We start from the raw sequence: 22,806 nt of genomic DNA, 5'->3' as shown, positions 1-22,806 counted from the left end.
AAACATTTAATGATTTAGATGGAGTCAAAATGCATCTTGATAACGTTTTTTTCATCAAAACCAGTCAAATTTTATGCTGATGGAATATTTAAATTGCCTGATAGATGAGCAAAGGTCATTAATAATAATGAAAATTATTTCATTGAATAAAATTTTTGAAAGGGCAATTATTTATATCCCTTTTTACATATTAAAAAACTCTGAGAACTTTCTGGACAACCTAATAACTCGGGAAGAATTTATTAATGGTCACAAATTTTTCTTTTGAGGAACTATTTATTCAGATTATCTTTTTTTTATGGGTCGTCTATGGAATCCTTTTTCTAAGTCTTTCAGAATCTCTAATTGATTAAGTGGTATTTTGCTATTTCAGTCAGAGTTTTGGCCTGCCTGAATTTTATTTCACGTTGCTCCAGTCCACTCAGCTGGTGAAAATGAGTAATCCTGTGACGGACCAGTGTCCTATCCAGGTGGGGAATATATATGCCATAGAAACCAGGAAACCGGCTCTATGAATCTATATAACTTGGGAAGAATCTATCTCCTTTATTTTTTATTAATGGTCTCAAGTTTTTCTTTTGAGGAACTTATGTATTCAGATTATCTTTTTTTTTATGGGTTGTCTATGGAATCTTTTTTCTGAAACAAATATGTTTAATGTTTTTGCTTCTTTCAGAAATTTCTGATTGATTAAGTGGTATTTTGCTATTTCAACCAAAGTATGGCACTGCATGGATTTTATTGATTGATATGGAAACATATTTAGCATCTAAGGAGTTTATTCAAATGATTTTCATTATTGTTTGTGGAAGACAGCTACATAAAGGAGTGCCAAGCTCTAATTGTGGAGGGTACTTATGGAAGGAGTACTCCCAGGAATATGTGGAACAAAGTGGTGAGAAAGGATCTTCAAATGCTGGACCTCACTGAGGAAATGACAAGAGACCGGGAGATGTGGCAATTTGCTGTACTTGATAAGACATGTCAAGCTAAGTTAAATCGCTACAGGCTTGTCCTTTCAGGTGCTGGGGCCACTTAAAAAGCACCCATGCCAGTGCTGTGTAAGCATACTCATGCCAGCTTCTGGAGATGAATGGGTTTGTTGTGCTTTTACCCAGCCATACACGCATGCACATGGCCCGGTGGTGCACAGGATGGTAACATAAAGCATCAACAGAAATTTTAATGTTCGTCTCATTTCCTCTGCCAATTTGGACAAAAAGGTTTTCATGAAATATTATACGCTACTTGTAATGCATAAGTACTGTCAATATTTTATCATTGGAAAATGGCCTAAAACAAAGATAAAACCCAGTGCAGTATACTCAAATCTGATTAATCTGCATTTTGGGGTGGAGGGGGCATAGTTGGTGTCGAAAATTGTTTTAGTCAACAACAATTTGAGGAACCTGATTAATGTTTGTTGCAAATTTGGAGGAAAGTAACTGGATACTCTTCAAGATATGGCCCTTAATGCTGCAAAAGTACTTTTAAAATGCAGTTTATCTGCCCCTGGGCCTGCATTAGGCAAAAAGTTGAAACTTTTTTGGGCCCATGACACTCCATGGACCCTATGTAATGCATGTGTAAAATTTCATTAAAATTGCTTGGGTGGATCTTGAGTTTTAACGACATGACAAACAGACAGACACACCCTGTGATTTATATATATATAGATGTGTACCTATGTCCATACACATGTCCCTATGGCATAGATACATGTTTGTAGGTACATTCTTTTGTTTATTTTACTGATATACAATATATTATTAATGGCATAGCATTCACATGTTATACTTCAAGCAATGACTTTTATCATTTTGTGCAGTGTTACCAACTTCCATAACACTTGCAAAGAAATGTGTGTGTATATGTGTGTGTGTATATATATAGCATGCTATCATGGGTTGGACGATTTGACTGAGGACTGGCGAACCAGATGGCTACATCAGGCTCCAATCTGATTTGGCAGAGTTTCTACAGCTGGATGCCCTTCCTAATGCCAACCACTCCGAGAGTGTAATGGGTGCTTTTACATGCCACTGGCATGAAGGCCAGTCAGGCGATACTGGGAACGGCATATATATATATATATATATATATATATATATATATATACACAGGAAGGGCATCCAGCTATAGAAACTCTGCCAAATCAGACTGGAGCCTGGTGTTGCCATCCGGTTTCACCAGTCCTCAGTCAAATCGTCCAACCCATGCTAGCATGGAAAGCGGACGTTAAACGATGATGATGATGATGATGATTCTGATCAATAAGTATCCACACTGATGCCATAGTAATGAAGTTATAGCATGCAGAGCTTCATTACCTAATCCTACCAGTTTGAGAATTTTCAGGAATTTGGCTTGCCAAATTTAGGGAATCACATCCATGCTTCCTCGGTATCTCACACAGACTATTTTTCTCAGCAGAATTGTGGAATAAACTCTCTCCTCATTGTTTTCCTGTAGAAGATCCCACTGGGCTTTTTAAATTCAAGACTAAGAATTACCTTGCCTTCATGATTTTCTTAATTTTAATATTTTTATTAGTTCTATTTTTTTTATTACAATTTCATTTTATATTACCATTACTTCTTTTATCATTTCTGTTATTACCTTCGGACCATATTTCCACCAAATCCTTTTTTCAATTATTATTTTCATCATCATCATCATCATCATTTAACATCTGTTTTTCATGCTGGCATGGGTCAGACGGTTTGACTGAAAACTGGTAAGCTGAAGAGCTGCACCAGGTTCCAATCTGATTAGGCATGGTTTCTACAGCTGGATGCCCTTCCTAACGTCAACCACTCCAAGAGTGTAGTGGGTGCTTTTTACATGCCACTGGTGTGGGTGCCAGTTATGAAACACTGGCATCGGCCATGACTATGATCTCACTTGGCTTGACAGGTCTTCTCAAGCACAGCATATTGCCAAAAGTCTCGATCACTTGTCACTGTCCCTGTGAAGTGCAAGTTCAAAGGGTGCCTTTTATGTGCCACTGACACAGGTGCCAGTTATGCAACACTGGTATCAGCCATGAGTATGATTTCACTTGGCTTGATAGGTCTTCTCAAAGACATCTTTAAATTATCTTAAATACATATATCTATATAAGGTTTTGTAACATTAATGCCATTCTCCTACTTTTCCCTAATCTATTGCCTAAGAACGTGCTGTTTTTGGTAAAGGACCTGTGTTCAGAATGCTGACCGCTTCTCATTCCTTGCTATATGAAATTGTTATATTTGGGGATGGTCATATTCTTGTGCCAAATAACCACATGTACTATAGACTTGATCTTCACTTCAGCTTTATTATCATTATTCTTATTTTAGTGTTCTTTGTCTGCAATCTTTCTTCACACATTCTGTGACCACTTCAGCAACTCTCCATCCCATGTGTCTCCACCTGGAATGGACTAAAATGAATAGGGGAAGACATGTGGAATGAAGAGTTACTGAAGTGGTTATAGGATGTGTGATGAAAGATTTCAAGACAAAGGACACTAAAATAAGATTAATGATGAAGCTGAAGTGAAGACCAAATATATAGTGAAACTGGTTAATTGGCAAAAAAAATATGACCATCCCCAAATATAACAATATCTGTTTCAACACATGATTAAACATCTTTATGAAATTAATTATCTTGTATCTCTTACATCAAGGTCAGCTCTCCAGAATCACATATTTCACAATGATCTAATGAGAGAGTTACTGAATAAGCCTTCACATGGCAGCACAATTTATTAGAAATAGTCGCTAAATTACATTGATATCACATTGTACCCTACTATCTTAAGAATGGAAGGATACATTAAATAATGGGGTCCTAAATATGCAGGATGGTTGTAACTGGAATGACTCTGGTACACAACATTTTCTTCTCTAACCAGTGAATTTTCCCTCTTTATCATAGTCCAAATGTTCCCCTGAAAAAGAAAATCTTTCAAAATTAGTACAGGATGGTCATTCCTGGAATGCCTTTGATCAAGACTGCTCCATCAAGATTGACCTGGGATTAAGCAACAACAGCAATTAATAACTATTTTCATTGTTTCGTTTGTTAAACTCTACCATTAAAATTGTTATTCTTTGATTCCATTTTCTTTAGATTCTAGGAAATCGGATGGAGGAAGATATTCTAAGAACGAGGATGATAATGAAGACGTTCGTCAGAGAATGGGCCAACATGTCACTGAAATTGTAAGTAACAATCTTTACTTAAGCTCTTAACATACACATTTTTCATCAACTTCCATACAAAAAATATATTCTCTTTTGTTATTTATTTTGAATTTGTCTATAAGGAAGACTAAGTGCACAAATTATTTTGGTTCAGTTATGGTTTATGATGAAGTTGCTGATAGAAATGATAGTTACTGATAGCTAATAATAGAAAACGGGAATAACATCAAGAATGAAGTATTTCGGGTTGGAAATAAATGACAGATACCTCAGAGTACAGTGAACATTTATTTTCATTTAAATATCTATTTACTAGACGTCTCTGAACGAAAATTTATGGGATATCTTAAGAGGTTAATTATACAAAGCCATGGAGGCGCAACGGCACAGTGGTTAGGGCAGCGGACTCGCGGTTTCGATTCCCAGACCGGGCGTTGTGAGTGTTTATTGAGCAAAAACACCTAAAGCTCCACAAGTTTCCGGCAGGGGATGGTGGCGAACCCTGCTGTATTATTATATTTTCTGCATAATTATAAAAAATAATCACTTCAAGGTCATGTTCTCAAAAGGTGTAAAACTGATACCAAAATATACCGGCTTTTATTCTCCATTTGGAAAATATTGGTGCTGTGGAATAAGATAGTCTGCTGATTCTCTACTTCAGATTAAACGATGATGATGTTAATGAGATTGTGCAGGTTTCATGCTTAGGTATCACAACAAATACTTCCAGGTCATACTTCAGCTAGATGTAATCATATGCGAGCTTCTTTCACTGGGTGTTATGAAGTTCTTCCACCTCCATCCAACAATTGACTGTACTAAGCTGAAGGATTTACTACATCTTAATTGCTAGAATTATAACAGCCATTGATAATTGACAAAACAAAATATATATAGGCACAGGCGGGGGCTGTGTGGTAAGAAGCTAGCTTCCCAACCACATGGTTCTGGATTCAGTCCTGCTGTGTGGCACCTTGGGCAAGTATCTTCTACTATAGTTTCAGGCTGATCAAAACCTTATGAATGGATTTGGTAGACAGAAACTGAATGAAGCCCATTGTCTATGTGTGTGCGTCTGTGTTTGTATCTCCACTCGCTTGACAGCCAATACTGGTGTGTTTCCCTGTAACTTAGCAGTTTGGCTAAAGAGACCAATAGAATAAGTACTAGGATTACAAAGAATAAATCCTGAGGTCGATTTCTTCGACTAAAACCCTTTCAGGTGGTGCTCCAGCATGGCTGCTGTCAGATGGCTGAAACAAGTAAAAGGATTAAAGAAAGTAAATCACATTGTCTATAATGCCATTTTGGCAACTCCTTGTACAAGACATTGCCCTTCCTTTATAAAAGATTAGTGCTCTAGTCCTTCAGCAATATCTGATCTCAATGTGATATTCAGTAACATCAGCTAACACGGCTAACAGATGCCTTCTTACATTGATATATGCAGATGTGGCAGGCAGGTAAGCAGCAAGCGAAGAAAGCATGGAACCTTTATGGCAACATTGATATTTTGCGTCCATATTTTGATGTTCAACCATATGAAGTAAGGAACAGGTAAGGTATAGCGCTACCATTGTTAACTGTTTTGATCTATCTCACCTAAACCTGATTTCAGAAGTCTTTCCTGTATTTTCATGTTTTAAAAATTTGCTTAAAGTAAGCTATGTGCTTAGTGCTGGCGTCATGGCCCAGTGGTTAGGGCAGTGGACTCGCAGTCATAGGATTGCGGTCAAATCATCCAACCCATGCTAGCATGGAAAGCGGACGTTAAACAATGATGATGATGATGATAGTATTTTGTTAGGTTTCTTACTGATTCTGCCATTCACCACACTTAATTTAATATGGTCAGTCTAATGGAATATGAAAAAATATTAACCCTTTAGCATTCAGATTACTCTGTCAAATGTATTGCTTATTTATTCACATTGCTTTGAATTAATCATGTATTATCTTGTAGCTTTGAGATTTTGATGATGTGATTGTTTATTTTTTAGAAAGACATTGTAGGGTAGGTGTGAGAGGCCAGATCTGACCAGTTTTAACATGAAATAGGTAGAATAGTTTGGCCGGTTTAAGTGCTAAAGGGTTAAACAGCTTTTCTACAGAAATATTTTAATATTCATTTATATTTATTCTTCACTAGGTTAATAGAGTCTCTTATTCCTCGGAAGGCAAGTGTTCAAGTACAGGTTAGTCAATGTCTTTTTTTTTTTTGCATCTAAGACTAGGATTGTTGTTGTTTGATATTTTGTGTCATTTCATTGGATAGTGTTACACAGCAGTGACATTGTTTATGTCTTGTGTAAATGAAAATCCTGTCAGCTCAGTAGTTCACTATGCAATGACACAGAGCAAAAATACTTTACATGGAAGCAAATATGGGTTGATATGAGGAAGAGTGTCTGGCTATAGACCACTGTATCAAGAAGTCTGGTCCAACCCATGCCAGCATGGAAAAGCAGGCATAAAATTAATGATGGTGATGATGATAATGATGATGATATTCATCAACAGATATGATCTTGTAACCATTTTTCCTTTCTGTTTCCAGAGTATTCCAAGGGAACTTTACGGTCCAACAATGGTCATTTTTACCCTTATAGCTCTTCTGCTGTTCCAAATGAAGTCCTCAGGACATCAAGTGGTAAGACAATGTTTGTTTTGTTTCAATAAATGTGTTAACATTAACTTATAGTGTTTCAGGTGAACGTTGTCTCTGAATTATTTGATATCTAAATGATTCAATATTTCTATGCCAACAAATGTACATTTACTTAGTGATTCAACTACAATGAAGATGATGCTTTGCTGATGAGATCAAAATATACTGAAACTGGTTCAGTGTTGTCTCCCATACTTGCTGCAAAAAAAAAAAAAACCCAAACAGTGTTAGACATTGACTAATTTCTGTTGTTACATTACCACATATGAATTTTTAGTTAAATCTTTAATGTTCTAAGCATTGAGAAATTTGTTTATTAATTTTGATTGTATAAAATACTTTTGCCAACCAGAATAGATAAAGGATTATCAAAGTTCTTTAATGAAGACTAGATTTTAAAAAAAAAATGTATTAAATTTACTAATTGATACCAATCTCTCAGTCAGCTTCATCTTAACCAAAGCTATTTTCTATTTATTGTTTGCAATTTTTCTGAACATTTAAGTTTGGGCCAAAAATGTATGGTTAAGGAGTTTGCTTCCTAACCATAAGGTTTTGGATTCTGGTCCCATTGCACAATATCTTGGGTAAGTGTCTTCTGCCATAGTTATAGCCTCAGGCTGACAAAGGCCTTGTGAGTGGATTTGGTAGACAAAAGCTGAAAGAAACAAGGGTGTGCTGAAAAGTTCCTGGTTTTAAGGGAATTGTGAAAGGCCTGGTTGAAGACCCAACTTTCTGAGTTCTTTTACGGGGCTTAGGAAAACTTAAGAACTGCTGCAATAAGGGTATGAATCTGAGAGGGGAATGTGTTGAGTAAAATCATAATTAACTGATCTTTCTGTATTTTCTTTTATGCAAAGCCAGGAATTTTCTAAATAATAGAAACACAAAATTGAGGTAGATAGCCACTGAGTCTTAAACATTGTCAGAATAGATAGTAATTAAATATAAAGGGTTTTGGTTGGTGTAATTTAGGTCATGTGCTCTGTCCTATTTCCTCTGGTTGAGCCATAAAAGAAAATAATTTGATTTTTATTCCTCTTAACCCTTTAGCATTCAGATTACTTTGTCAAATGTAATGCTTTTACTTCAGTCATTTGACTGTGGCCATGCTGGAGCACCGCCTTTAGTTGAGCAAATCGACCCCAGAACTTATTCTTTGTAAGCCTAGTACTTATTCTGTCGGTCTCTTTTGCCGAACCGCTAAGTTACGGGGACGTAAACACACCAGCATCGGTTGTCAAGCGATGTTGGGGGAACAAACACAGACACACAAACATACACACACACACATACATACATACATACATACATACATATATATATATGCGGGTGGCACATAAAAGACACCATTTCGAGCGTGGCCGTTTTCGTGCGGGTGACACGTAAAAGCACCCACTACACTCTCTGAGTGGTTGGCGTTAGGAAGGGCATCCAGCTATAGAAACTCTGCCAAATTAGATTGGAGCCGGGTGTAGCCATCCGGATGCACCAGTCCTCAGTCAAATCGTCCAACCCATGCTAGCATGGAAAGCGGACGTTAAACGATGATGATGATGATGATGATATATATATATATATATATATATATACGACGGGCTTCTTTCAGTTTTCATCTACCAAATCCACTCACAAGGCTTTGGTCGGCCCTAGGCTATAGTAGAAGACACTTGTCCAAGGTGCCACGCAGAAGGACTGAACCCAGAATCATGTAGTTGGTAAGCAAGCTACTTACCACACAGCCACCAAGATTTTAGTGATATGATTGTTTATTTTTATAATGACAATGTAGTGTAGGTGTGAGGGATTGGATGTGGCTGGTTTGAACCAAAAATAGATAAAATATTTGTGCCGGATATGGCTGGTGTTTAAATGCTAAAAAGTTAAACTGAACTGGGAAATGTTTTTTTTTTTCAATTTCAGCAAGAAGGCACTCTAATGGGCACATCTTTCTTGGTTTGTTTCTCCTATTGGTTCGGTGCTTCTAGTGCAATTTTCCTTTTGTCCTATCTCTGTAATATCCAGGTCACTATGATACAAGTCCTTTCTATGCTGGTATGTTGTTTATATTTGTAATGAGCTTATAATGTTTTCAGCATTTTCATTTCTGTTTTACTTTGTACTGTAGATGTAAGTTTGTAAAATATCTTGATCCTTAACCCTTTTAGCACTCAGGTTACTGTGTCTAATGTTATACTTACTTATTCACATCAGTTTGAATTAGTCATACACTATCCCATTGCTTTGAGATTTCAATGATGTAATTGCTTATTTTTAGAACAACATTACAGAGTGGGTGTGAGAGGCCAGATCTGGCCAGTCTGAGCATAAAATAGGTAGCATATTTGGGTTGAATATGACTAGTTTAAATGCTAAAGGGTTAAAGATGAAGATATTCTGAAAAATTATAATTAAATTGTAAATATCCTAAGTAAGTAACAATGACTCATCTCAAACAGACATTTAAACATCTAGTGGCATGAGACTGAAGCATGCAAAGTATTATGACAATGTGAGAAAGAATACAAAAAGCTGGCGACACCTTAAACTGTCTTACATTCATATATTTGTGTTGTGATAATTAGAAACACCAAACACCTTGATATGTTTGTATGATGATGTACTGCGTGTTGTCCCATTGATAAAACATTGTTTAGTTACATTTATTGTCATTGGAGTATCATCATCATCATCATCATCGTTTAACGTACGCTTTCCATGCTAGCATGGGTTGGACAATTTGACTGAGGACTGGCAAGCCAGAAGGCTGCACCAGGCTCCAATCTGATCTGGCAGAGTTTCTACAGCTGGATGCCCTTCCTAACGCCAACCACTCCGAGAGTGTAGTGGGTGCTCTTACATGCCACCGGCACGAGGGCCACTTACATATATTACAGTAATTACATTTTGGCATTGTTGAGTGCCAGTAATGGAGAGTTGTGTACTAGAACAAATGTAGTTTGTAATTACATTATTAAAAGAAGGGATTAGCTTTGCATGTGAGGTGAGAATAGTGCTCTGTCCGTCCTAGGGAAAGAATCCTTGAACTTGGGGCTGAGCTCCAGCCAAGGAAATTTTCCATTTAAACGGTTTGTTGCTTATGCTTCTGAAGTGTAGTGCTCATGTTTGTTTTGTACATATCGTTGCTTATATTACAAAAGCACAAGAATTACTGGAACAAAATCAAACATTCTCTAATATGGGGTGATATTCAGGACATGTTGCCTAACCCATGTGTGGTCTGATCCTGGTTACTAAAGTTGTAAGGTTTTAATTCTAGGCCTTGCTACAAGAACATCAGATGCAATGCTTTACTATATTTGTTCTGACTTTGTGCACCCTGGTTTCAAATCATCCTTTCGAGAATTGATTAAAAAAATGTACCAAACCAAGGCTATAGATTGGTGGGGGCTCTCAGAATGTTTGATGGGTTGCCTTGTGGTATTAACTCCAGCTCTTTGTGTTCTGAGTTCAAATCCTGCTATGGTCTACCAATCAAATACAGCGGGTCAGTGGTATCATGTAACCCTTTCTCTTAAAATTGCTGACCCGCCATCTTGTTATTATTATTATTGCAAAGGTGGTGAGCTGGCAGAATGCTTAGTGGAATTTCATCCATTTTCACCTGAGTTCAAATTCCACCAAGGTCGACTTTGCCTTTTGTCCTTTCAGGGTCAATAAATTAAGTACCAGTGAAACACTGGGGTTTATGTAATCAACTAGTCCAAATTTCAGGTTTTGTGCCTTTAGTAGAACAGATTATTATTATTATTATTATCATTATTATTATTATTATTATTATTATTATTATTGTTATTGTTGTTATTATTATTATTATTGTTATTGTTGTTATTGTTGTTATTATTATTATTATTATTATATTTTCTCTCATTTTCTATTCCCTAGGGCTATGGATTGTTTGGCCATTGTATTGTTGTATTTGTGAGCACTGTAACACACACGTCCCACAGTCACATCCTGTTTTATATGTTATGGGCCCTAGTTGGTGGCCTCTCAACTGCACGAATGGCAAGTCCTTGATTCAGTTCTTTGATTTCATTGTTATTCTTATTGTTTTTGTTTTTTTTTGTTAACATTTTTGTTACCAACCTGGCTGAAACTGCTGCTGGCTCTAGTTCAAATGTCTTGTTTTCATAAGTTTTGAATTAAAATCTTCCACCAAATCTTAATCACAATTTATGTTCCTAGCACTAGCTTAATGATAACTAAGTTATTTTACTAAATTCTTTGTTATATTTGAAATTAATTGAAAGAAACACAGAGCATCTCAAAATAAATACGGTAACGAGAGGTTAATGTGTCTTCAAATATAACAGTATACTAATAAAATATTAGAAGTCTGGAGCTGATAAAATTATTCGGTACTAATAGTTTTGTTTAGGCCATGAATTGATGGTGTCATTAGGGTGTCAGCTAGAATGTGTTGTGATATTTGTTGAAACTCACTGCACTTTGAGGTCAACTTTACCTTACGTTTTTTGTGGGGTGAAGGTCAGTAAATAAAGTGCCAATCCAAACAATGGAATAGTGGAATTGTTAGATTATCAGACAAGATCCCTTGTATTTATTCGAGTTCTCTGGCCTTAAATTCCAGCTTCATAGACTGGAAGGAGGTATTAAGGTTGGCCAAGACAAACAACGAAATCAGAATCTCTATGCATTCAGAAAGACCTGTCATCATCTCAGTGCAGTTGTGTGATGGATGGATACACAGGCTTTGAAGACCAGGTAGTGGCTAGCATTTGGTAGCAGGAAGTGATTAACAACAAACACACATACAGTTCGGTGGCGTCACTAAAGATTGAACCACACTTGGGAGTCAGATGGTTGAAATGATGATGACTAATTGGAAATTGTTACTATTAACTGTGGTAAAAAAATAAGAAGTTACTAAAGTTAATTACTCATTGACATGAAAAATATAGTTAAGTTGGTGTTAACACATTTCATCTATTGAACATTAACCATCTAATTAGAAATACTTGAGTTATCTCTCTTATCCTTTTTATTTTTAACTTTACAGTCATTTGGATGATTAGTTCTCATTAAATTATTTCCCATGCCGGCTGTCTACGCTTAACTATTATGTTTTCATGCAGCACTGTCAGTGGATATTTTATCTCAGTCATCTTTTTAATTACTCCACTCTTGTGTCCACTTTCATTTTTTCATTCACAAAAACGGATGGGAAGGCATGAGTAGAGAAAGAAAGATTTGGCTGCCATTTCTAGTACCTGGAGTGGCCATGCAGGGACTCTCTGGCTAGATTCACAGTTAAGCTGAATTTAGTGTCGATGCTGATGAGGATGAGAAATAGAAGTCCGGAAGTAAGGATTGTCCACAGAAAGGGCACCTATCTATAACACACTGCCAGCATGGAAAAAGGCAGAAAAACGAATGGATATATATATATATATATATATATATATATATATCATCATCATCATCGTTTAACGTCCATTTTCCAAGCTAGCATGGGTTGGACGATTTGACTGAGGACTGGTGAAACCAGATGGCTACACCAGGCTCCAATCTGATTTGGCAGAGTTTCTACAGCTGGATGCCCTTCCTAACGCCATATTAAATCAAAAAAAGCAACAAGGATATCCAAAGTTAATGCAGTACAATCGTTTCATGCGACTCCATTTATTTAAGCAATGTGAACATTACGTCAAATATAAAATGCAGAGCAATCCTCAGCTGCACAAAGATATAGAAATTTACTGAAATTTCATTTCAACAGGACATATTTTTGTAACTACATTTAAACTCGCCTGTATGGTCTGGCTAAGTCAAAATGGTTTTTTGTATTCTTCCTTTCCACTTGGAGAGTTTAAATGTAGTTACAATAATATGTCCTTCTGTTGAAATGAAATTTCAGCAAATTTCTATATCTTTGTGCAGCTGAGGATTGCTCTGCATTTTACATTTGACGTAATGTTCACATTGCTTAAATAAATGGAGTCGCATGAAACGATTGGTCTGCATTAACTTTGGATATCCTTGTTGCTTATTTTGATTTTAATCACCTTCTTTTGGAATTGTATGGATAACACCACACTTAATTCTGGTGCTTAAACTTAAGTACCAAATTCACCTTGAATCTAAATTTTATATATATATATGTGTATATATAGTCTTTATTTTTCTTTTTTTTTTTTCATTGCAATTTAGGCCTTTGTTATACTCTCCAGAACATCAGGACACTCTCAACGAATAATTGTCTGTTCAGCTATTGCTATTCTTCACCTTGCTTTCCTTTTGTACTTACATTTTGCATACCATCAGACAGTTGAAGGTAAGCATTTATCAATTTTGTTTTCGTTGTCTTTTATCAGAGAGTATGATTTTTCAGGCTATTAACCTCATCTTTAGATCTTTTACTTGTTTCACTCATTTGACTGCGGCCATGCTGGGGCACCGCCTTGAAGAATTTTAGTTGAAGGAATCGACCCCAGTACTTATTCTTTTTAAACCTGGCACTTATTCTATCAGTCTCTTTGTCAAACTGCTTGGTTATGCGGACATAAACAAACCAACACCGGTTGTCAAGCAGGTGGGAGGAGGCAAGCATAGACACAAAGATACGTGCATGTGCGCACACACACACACACACACACACATACGATGGGTTTCTTTCAGGTTCATTCTACCAAATCCACTCACAAAGCTTTGGGTTGACCTGAGACAGTAACAGAAGACGCTTGCCCAAGGTGTCACATAGTGCGACTGAACCCGGAATCCTGTGGTTGGGAAACAAGCTTCTTACCTCACAGCAAATATCAATCATTATAATTTTGTATTTTATTACAAGGCCATAAAAATTTTGTACGGCAAGGATATAATTGAATGAATCAACTCTAGTAATTGCCTGGCATTTATTTTATTGACCCTGGGAAAACATGGTCAACTGTTATCAGGATTTGAACCCAGAATGCAGAGGTGTGAAATAAAATGTCAGAAAGTATCTAATCTGATACACTGCTGTTTCTGTCATTTTGTCACCATCATCTTAGTGTCTGTGATAGTCCAGTTCATGTAAATATATATTTTCATTATTATTCCATGATAGGATGAATTCTTTTATAAGAATTTATCATGTAACTAGCGTGAAAAAAACCTCATAAGGGAAAAATCCATCATTTTTTCCCCAAAATATATTTATTTATATAAGGGCATTACTATACATGAATGCCTCACGCGTTCGGTAAAAATGTGTTTATTATGGTAGTTTCACCTTAGAGTCCCTCTTAGCGTGAGGCATTCATGTATAGTAATGCCCTTATATAAATAAATATTTTCATTATTATTATATTTTTTCTTTGTTTTCTTTTGGCTGACCTTGAGAATAATGCCTTTCCTCTTTGTAATTTCAGAATTCTCAGAAGTGTTTGACAAAGAAATATCAAGACCTGTTGCAGAAGATGTCCTCCATCTGAAATTTGTCCGGGACATAGGAATGGAGCAGCACAGCATCAAACGTAAGTGATAGGTTCTCTCTGAGCATTTCTGAAAACATATTTGCATTCAGTCAGAAGAAGAGCATGAATGTATTTGTTTGTTTGTGTTTGTGTGTGTGCGCATGCACAAAAGCGGATACAGGCATGTTTGTATAGTTTCCACAACGAAATGATCCCAGGTGTGATTCCCACCATATGACACCTTGGATAGGCATCTTCTCCTGCAGCCTTGAGTTGATCAATGTCTTGCAATTGAATTTTGTAGATGGAATGTGTATGTGTATCATTCACTGATGTTTATTTATTCTACTTGAATTGAACAGATATTCCCTTGTTATTTTGCCACTGAAAATGCTGTAAACCAGAAACTTTCACACTGGAAACTCTGTAACCAATGGTGATACTGTTCACGAAATGCATGATGACATATATATATATATATATACACACACACACACACAGGGTGGCCCAAAAGTAGGTTTACAGTTATACAACTATCTCTTTCACATTCATATATTAACAGTTTAGATCATAATTGTAAAAAAATATGAAGCCATTATTCTATACTAATTTAGTTAATTTTGTCAAGCTCTCTTTTCTGTTTGTAAGATTGAAATTTAAATGTCGTAAAATGTTTTAAAAGAAATTTGAATTGCCTATGTGATAAAACTGTTAACCTACTTTTGGGCTACCCTGTATATATATATATATATATATATATATATATATATATATATATATATATATATATATATATATATATATATATATATATACATGTACATATACACACATACACATGTAAATATTGAACAATGAGAATGAGTGCTCAAAACCACATTCGGGGATAAAGATTCTATGTGATTGGCTTGAAGAATTGTTGAGATATTTTGTTAAGATGAAACTAATGGTAGCCTTGATACACAAATAAAGTGAGTGTGTATATATATATATAGTATTTAATATGCATTACAGTATATAACAATGATTACTACATCAACTTGGGTATATCTCTGGGTTTAGTTATATCTCCAAAGTTTTCTGTCTATCTTAACAGCCTACACACAAGTTAATCTAACCCACTGCAGATGATAGTTCATTTTCTGACCCTAGGTCTCACTTAGAAACAATCTTGACACTTCCTGCTGCACATATGTAACCTATATGAACATTTGACTGTGAAAATTATCTTGCATTGGGGTCTTGACAATGCTTTCTTATTCTACTGGACCAAGACATAAACTAACCCCCTATCAAAACACCCTCACTGGATAGTTGTTTTGAAGTAGTTCATCTTATCAGATCATCATCATCATCATCATCGTTTAACGTCCGCTTTCCATGCTAGCATGGGATGAACGATTTGATTGAGGACTGGTGAACCAGATGGCTACACCAGGCTCCAATCTGATTTGGCAGAGTTTCTACAGCTGGATGCCCTTCCTAACGTCAACCACTCCGAGAGTGTAGTGGGTGCTTTTATGGGCCACCAGCATGACGGCCAGTCAGGCGGTACAGGCAACGGCCACTCTCAAAATGGTGTATTTTACGTGCCACCTGCACAGGAGCCAGTCCAGCGGCACTGGCAACGATCTCGCTTGAATGTCTTTACATGTGCCAGGAAGGCGACGCTGGGCACAGGTGCCATCATGATTTCGCTTTCGCTTGCCCCAACAGGTCTTCGCAAGCCGCACTCAAACCATATTCTTCTCTCTTAAGAAGAGGAAGGACACATTGGATAATGTAGTTCTTAAGGTACTCTTTGCCTGAGAAAGAGAATTGTTTGTCATGACCAGGGTATGGCTATAGGGTTGAAAAGTTTGCTTCTCATCTACATGGTTTTGGGTACATTTCCACTATGTAGGCTTCTACTATGAGTCCTTTTGGCTCTGCACTGTCCCTGCTTGTTCACCAACTACGTTACAAAGAGTACCTGGTGCATTTTATCATAGCACTAGTGAATTTGCTTTGTATACCCTGTAAGATTCAACCCTCTAGCACTCATTAGTCTGTCAAATATAATGTTTATTTATTCACATTGTTTTAAATTAATCATGCATTATCTTGTAGCTTTGAGATTTTGATGATGTCATTGTCATCATTTAAAGGCCATCTTCCATGCTGGCATGGGTTGGACAGTTTGACTGGAGCTGGCAAACCAGAGGACTGCACTAAACTCCACTGTATGTTGTGGCATAGTTCTTATGACTGGATGCCCTTCCTAACATCAATCATTTTACAGAGTGGACTGGGTGCTTTTTACATGGCACCAGCACTGGCAAGGTCTGTTTGGTATAGATGTTACGGCTGAATGCACTTGTTTGTTTTTAGAATGACATAGTAGGGTAGGTGTGAGATATTTGATCTGTTCAGTTTTGAACATAAAATAGCTAGAATATTTGGGCTAGATATGATCAGTTTATCAGCTAAAGGTTTAAAGAGTCCTCACTATTCTACGATGTATCTTTTCATTCAAAGCAATGTGACCAAGAAAACATTTGCCAAAAACTCCTTTGTCATGCCTAGAACTCCCTTGATCTATGTCTGCTCATTAAAGTGCTGACCTGAGCCTTAACAACTATTGGCTCAGTGATGCTCATTGTGTCCTATTTATGTCTCTTCTGTAGCTACTGCAATAGTCTTTACATCTTTGAACTTTCACACTCTCCTCTTCATTTTTCTACCTCTCTTTCACTTATTACTTCACCTATAATTCTACTGATAGACTCCATCATCATCATCATCATCATCATCATTTAACATCTGTTTTCCATGTTGGCGTGGGTTGGACAGCTTGATAGGAGCTGGCCACGTCAGGGGCTGCACTAAGTTCCATACTCTGTTTTGGCTTGGTTTCTACAGTTGGATGCCCTTCTTAATGCCAACCACATTACAGAGTGTACTGGGTGCTTTGCACCTGGCATCATCACTAGTGGTTTTTACATAGCACCATCACCAGTGCTTTTTATGTGGCTCCATCACCAGTGTCTTTTATGTGTCACCATCACCAGTGCTTTTTATGTGGTACTATCACCAGTGTGTTTTATGTGGTACCATCACCAGTGCCGTTTATGTGGCACCATCACCAGTACTTTTTATGTGACACCATCATCAGTGTTCTTTATGTGGCACCATCATCAGTGTTCTTTATGTGGCACCATCATCAGTGCATTTTATGTGGCACCATCACCAGTGAGTTTTATGTGGCACCATCACCAGTGCTTTTTATATGGCACCCTCACCAGTGCTTTTTACCTGGCACCATCACCAGTGCTTTTTATATGGCACCATCACGAGTGCTTTTTACGTGGCACCATCACCAGTGCTTTTTAAGTGGCATCATCACGAGTGCTTTTTATGTGGCACCTTGGTTTTAGGGTATCCATACTAAGAACATTTTTGGTACTTACACATTCAGTGATATCTATTCAAAATAGATTACTAAATTTCTGCTGAACTATGACTGTCTACTTCATATTTTCAGCATTCTTTATTAACGTAGCATTCTGACTACTTTTTGACATAATATTCTAGCCAATGGTTGATTGATTAATTTATAAAAGTGTTGAAATTTAGTTAATTATATTTAAAACTCTTCTGTGTTAAAAAGAACAAATTTATTCTATCATAGTTTCAGCTGGTAGGTCATGGCCAGGTTGAGGGGGAAAATGTTTTTAATTCACTAATTTGCTGCAAATAATCTAAGATGTCGTCAATGTGGAATGTAAAAGAATTTGTTTTATGTGGTGTTTTTTGTGATATTTGTGATTGTTTTATTTTAGATAGAGCTTTGTTATATGGATATAGATATGTAGAATACAATTTCTATGTATGTATGTGTGCATGTATGTATTTATGTGTTTGTTTTTGCATGTAGACCAGATACTTTGGAGTGACAATTTACCAGTCTTTCTTGATTGGTACATTATGTGTGTATGTATATATGTGTGTATGTATATATGTATGTATGTATGTATGTAGTATTTGTATGTGCATACATATGCACTTACGTATGTATGAATTAAGCCAGACTTGTAATTAATGACTTCAGAGTAGTAGCTTGTATATGTATATATGTATTTTGTTGTGTGTGTGTGTGTGTGTGTGTTTATGTATAATGTTGATACTGTGGTCAAGTTTCCTTTTCATGTTATTACTTTGTCCATTATTTAGTCTGTACATTATCATTTGTATTCTTTTCCAAGAAAAACAAAATATCTCCCATTCTGTCACCAGTATCTTAAATAGATTACCAAATTGATTTGGTTGTTTTTGAAATAACAACCAAATTTCCCTCAAATTACATGCTACCAAATTAGTTTTTAAAAATATTTTAAATTTTATATATAACATGTGAATAGAAACGTAGATGGAGAGAAAATAGATAGATAGATAGATAGATAGATAGATACAAACATACATACAGACAGAATGAAGGAGAAGTGAGATATAAATTTTGAGTTAATAAAGGGAAACATAAAAAAAACTAACTTGGTTTTTTTCTGAATCACCAAGACTAATGAATAAATGCTTCAAAATAGGTTACAATGAAAGACTAGTGTGTTGCCCATCATAGGATGGATATCTTTGGAAGCATACTTTTGCTACCTTGGGAAATATCAAGAAATAGATTATACATACAATAATTATAATTTAACTTTTATCAAATTTGTTGGTGTTTATACAAAATGATGAAATGAAATGAATACTAATTTTCAAAAGAAAAATTTTTACTACCTTAAAATTATATAAAAGAAATTTGGTGTCAGTGTAGTATGTGGTCTACATGCCATTGTGATCTACAGCAACTGAAATCTAGACTAGCTTGTCATCTACATTTAAAATTCTGTTATAAATTTGCCATTTAAAAAATAAAAGGAAAGGAAAAATTTTTATTGATTTTTATTTCATTCTAGAAACCTGAATACAGTAACTATTTGTGTACTATTTGTTATTCATCTCGAATAACCTGTGTGTAAAATTCTTTTGCCTCTCATCATGACTTCTTCCATTGGGCTTAGGACTAAAAGTGCTTAAATCATAAAAGTTTTTTTTTGGTTTATATACCAAACCAACTCGAAGGTGAGTAAATAGATGAATTTTAAATGTAGATCAAAAAGTCGGTGGAGATCATAAACTATACCATTTGAACTAATGTAGACCACAAGCTATACCAGAAACATGTATGTAGATTCACATACGACACCGGCACCAGAAATTTCTCATTTGTATAACTTCTCCCATGTGGAGGCGCAATGGCCCAGTGGTTAGGGCAGCAAACTCGCAGTCATAGGATCGCGGTTTCGATTCCCAGACCGGGTGTTGTGAGTGTTTATTGAGCAAAAACACCTAAAGCTCCACGAGGCTCCGGCAGGGGATGGTGACGAACCCTGCTGTACTCTTACCACAACTTTCTCTCACTCTTACTTCCTGTTTCTGTTGTGCCTGTAATTCAAAAGGTCAGCCTTGTCACACTGTGTCACGCTGAATATCCCCAAGAACTACGTTAAGGGTACACGTGTCTGTGGAGTGCTCAGCCACTTGCACGTTAATTTCATGAGCATGCTGTTCCATTGATCGGATCAACTGGAACCCTTGACGTCGTAAGCGACGGAGTGCCAACAACTTTATTTTATCAACCCCAGAGGAATGAAAGGCAAAAGTTAACCTCGGTGGAATTTGAACTTGGAGCAGAAAGCTGGAAGAAATGCTACTAAGCATTTTGTCCAGTGTGGTAACAATTTTGTCCGCTATTATTAAATATAGAGATCACGGTTATCATTTCTCAACACCAATGTTTAACAGTTACAATATTACATAGGATCTTAATGTATGAAGAAGTATTCAGTTAGAAAGAAAGTGATGTTGAGCTAACTTAGATGAAGTTATTAAAATGTACCATAGCTATATATATATATATATATATATATATATATATATATATATAGTTTTTACCCATTAGCTTTCAGATTACTCTGTCAAATCTAATGCTTGACATGTAAAAGGCACCCTTGCTGGTGACACATAAAAAGCACTCAGTACACTCTGTAGAATGGTTGGCATTAGGAAGGGCATCCAGCTGAAGCCAAAACTGGAGTCTGGTGCAACTCTCTGGCTTACCAGTTCTGATCAAACTGCCTAACTCATGTCAGTATGGAAAACAGACATCAAATGATGATGTATTTTGAATTAATCATGAATTATCTTTTAGCTACAAGATTTTGATGATGTTATTGTTTATTTTGAAGATAGCATTGTAAGATAGGTGTCAGAAGCCAGATCAGGCCAGTTTAAACATAAAGCAGGTAGAATATTTGGGCCGGATATGATTGGCTTAGACACTAAAGATATGACTGGTTTAGACACTAGTATGGTTTAGTGTCTAAACCATACTAGGCAGGGTTGTATGGTTAAGAAGCTTGCTTTGTGACCATATTGTTTCAGGTTCAATCCCAGATTGACCAATGTCTTGTGAGTGAATTTGGTTGGCAAGAACTGTGAGGAAGCGTATTGTGTGTATACATACATACATATGCACACACATACAGTATGTATTTGTGTATTATAAACAGCTTGTCTGCTTGTTTCTCTGGAAATGGTCGAATTGATGTAGAGAATCTGAAATTAATTAAGGTTGTTCATTTTTTTCAATCTATGGAGAAATAGCTGAACTCGCCCTGTCTATGTATATGTGGTAAGAGCCCACAAGAGTAGCCACTCATCAACAAGATAGACAGTTGATGAGTGACTGACTAAAATCTTTATTAAGTGATGCTAAGATACTGTCAGGCTTTTTGATGATTTTAGAAGTGTGGCATCTATCATTGTTAACAATAATACCTAGGTTGTTTTCAAAAGCATTTTCCAACCATGGCCATCCCGTTTTTTATGGGTACTTAAGACTTTGTTACCTAATGTGTCCATTCTTTATTTAAAACAGCAGAGTGTGATCTAAGATAGCTTTGGCTGCTGTTTCTTGGTGGTTGAGTGATTGTGTAGAGAAATCCATGTTCTCTTGTTGAATGTAGATATTAAATGTTTTAAAGAATTTATGAATAATCTGAATAGATACCATTTAGTCAGAAGGCTAAATACCAAGGCTGAAGGAAAGGCACAGTAGAACAGAGTTTAATCTGTGTCAAAAATGTTGGCTCTTGAAGCAAAGAAACAGAATTTATTTAATAGCAGTTGATTAACAAGACATTTAGATATATGAATTGAAAGGACAGCCAGGGATAAACTAATTATCTAGAAAATATTAAGTCATGTTTGTGTGTGTTGTGTATTTGACATATATCTTCCTCCTCCTCCACCTCCTCCTACTACTACATTCAGTCAAGGGCATTCGAAGCTTAAACATCTCCTTTATGCGGGCACAGTGTATCTAGGGCTTCATTATCCAATGTATCCTTCTCCTTTTAAGGTTGAAGGCTATGATGATTTGAAGGGGTATTTTGCTGCTTTTTCTACCAGGTCAAGCAATTGTTTAGAACACTGATTCTCAACTGGAGCCCATGTAGCCCCTGGGATTGCCTATAAGATTTTGTTGTTAAAGTTTATTTGCAATAAACTGGTTATATTTCTCCAATATACAAAATTTTTTGGAACAAACTTTTATACATCATCATCATCGTTTAACGTCCGCTTTGCATGCTAGCATGGGTTGGACGATTTGACCAGGAGGCTACACCAGGCTCCAATCTGATTTGGCAGAGTTTCTACAGCTGGATGCCCTTCCTAATGCCAACCACAATTCCTAATAATATTTAATTATAGAAATATAATGAGATTTTTGTTTTACACATCAAATACTGTGAGGTTCCACCCAAGTAAATTTGAAATCTAAGGGGTCCATAGCTAAAAAATGATTGAGAACCACAGGTGCTGAGGTCACTTCAACAATTCTTAATGTTATTATATCCATGTTTGTTGTGTATTGTGTGATTGAGCTGGAATAAATTTAGTCATATTCTTTCTGAATGATTTACAATTTTGGTTTGAGGGTAAATGTAAGGATGTGACTGTGGGAACAAGATATTCGCTTTGTAGTAAGTAATGCGGTTTCTTGTTCAAGCCCAGTGTGCAGCACCTTTGACAAGTGTTTTCTCCCATAGTTGTAGCCATATCTTTGGGTTGACCTAAGCTTTGTCGAAGAAATTGAGCTGTTGTTGTTTAACCCTAGGACAGTCTCGCTTGAGTAGATCTTTGATGAAAATATTCCACCTGTGACTGACATGAATGTTTTGTTTTTATCCCCCCGCCCTCACCGCAGTGTGTTCAAATCTCACCAGGATCACCATTTGCCTTTCATCCTTTCATTGTACATAAAATTAAGTACCATACTAGGCAGGGTTGTATGGTTAAGAAGCTTGCTTTGTGACCATGTTGTTTCAGGTTCAATCCCAGATTGACCAATGCCTTGCGAGTGAATTTGGTTGGCAAGAACTGTGAAGAAGTG

At 36.3% G+C, this 22,806-nt stretch overlaps 1 protein-coding gene across 4 annotated transcripts in view; it reads left to right on the top strand.

Moving 5' to 3' along the window:
* LOC106876865 (protein YIPF3) overlaps positions 1–22,806 on the top strand; it is a 40,433-nt gene that overhangs the window by 8,677 nt on the left and 8,950 nt on the right. For 3 of the 4 annotated variants that reach the window (XM_089363397.1, XM_089363400.1, XM_089363398.1), the window contains exons 3-10: positions 4,123–4,214; positions 5,650–5,756; positions 6,349–6,394; positions 6,757–6,849; positions 8,791–8,922; positions 10,774–10,896; positions 13,063–13,186; positions 14,265–14,369. In XM_089363397.1, coding sequence (XP_089219523.1) covers positions 4,123–4,214; positions 5,650–5,756; positions 6,349–6,394; positions 6,757–6,849; positions 8,791–8,922; positions 10,774–10,896; positions 13,063–13,186; positions 14,265–14,369 — 822 coding nt within the window. The remainder of the gene's footprint in view (positions 1–4,122; positions 4,215–5,649; positions 5,757–6,348; positions 6,395–6,756; positions 6,850–8,790; positions 8,923–10,773; positions 10,897–13,062; positions 13,187–14,264; positions 14,370–22,806) is intronic. The other variant, XM_089363399.1, reaches the window with a different exon arrangement.

Source organism: Octopus bimaculoides, chromosome 15, assembly GCF_046866305.1.
Source record: "Octopus bimaculoides isolate indiv1 chromosome 15, ASM4686630v1, whole genome shotgun sequence".
NCBI lineage: Eukaryota > Metazoa > Mollusca > Cephalopoda > Octopoda > Octopodidae > Octopus > Octopus bimaculoides.
The sequence above is the reverse complement of the archived record's forward strand: the minus strand, read 5'-3'. Positions and strand labels throughout refer to the sequence as shown.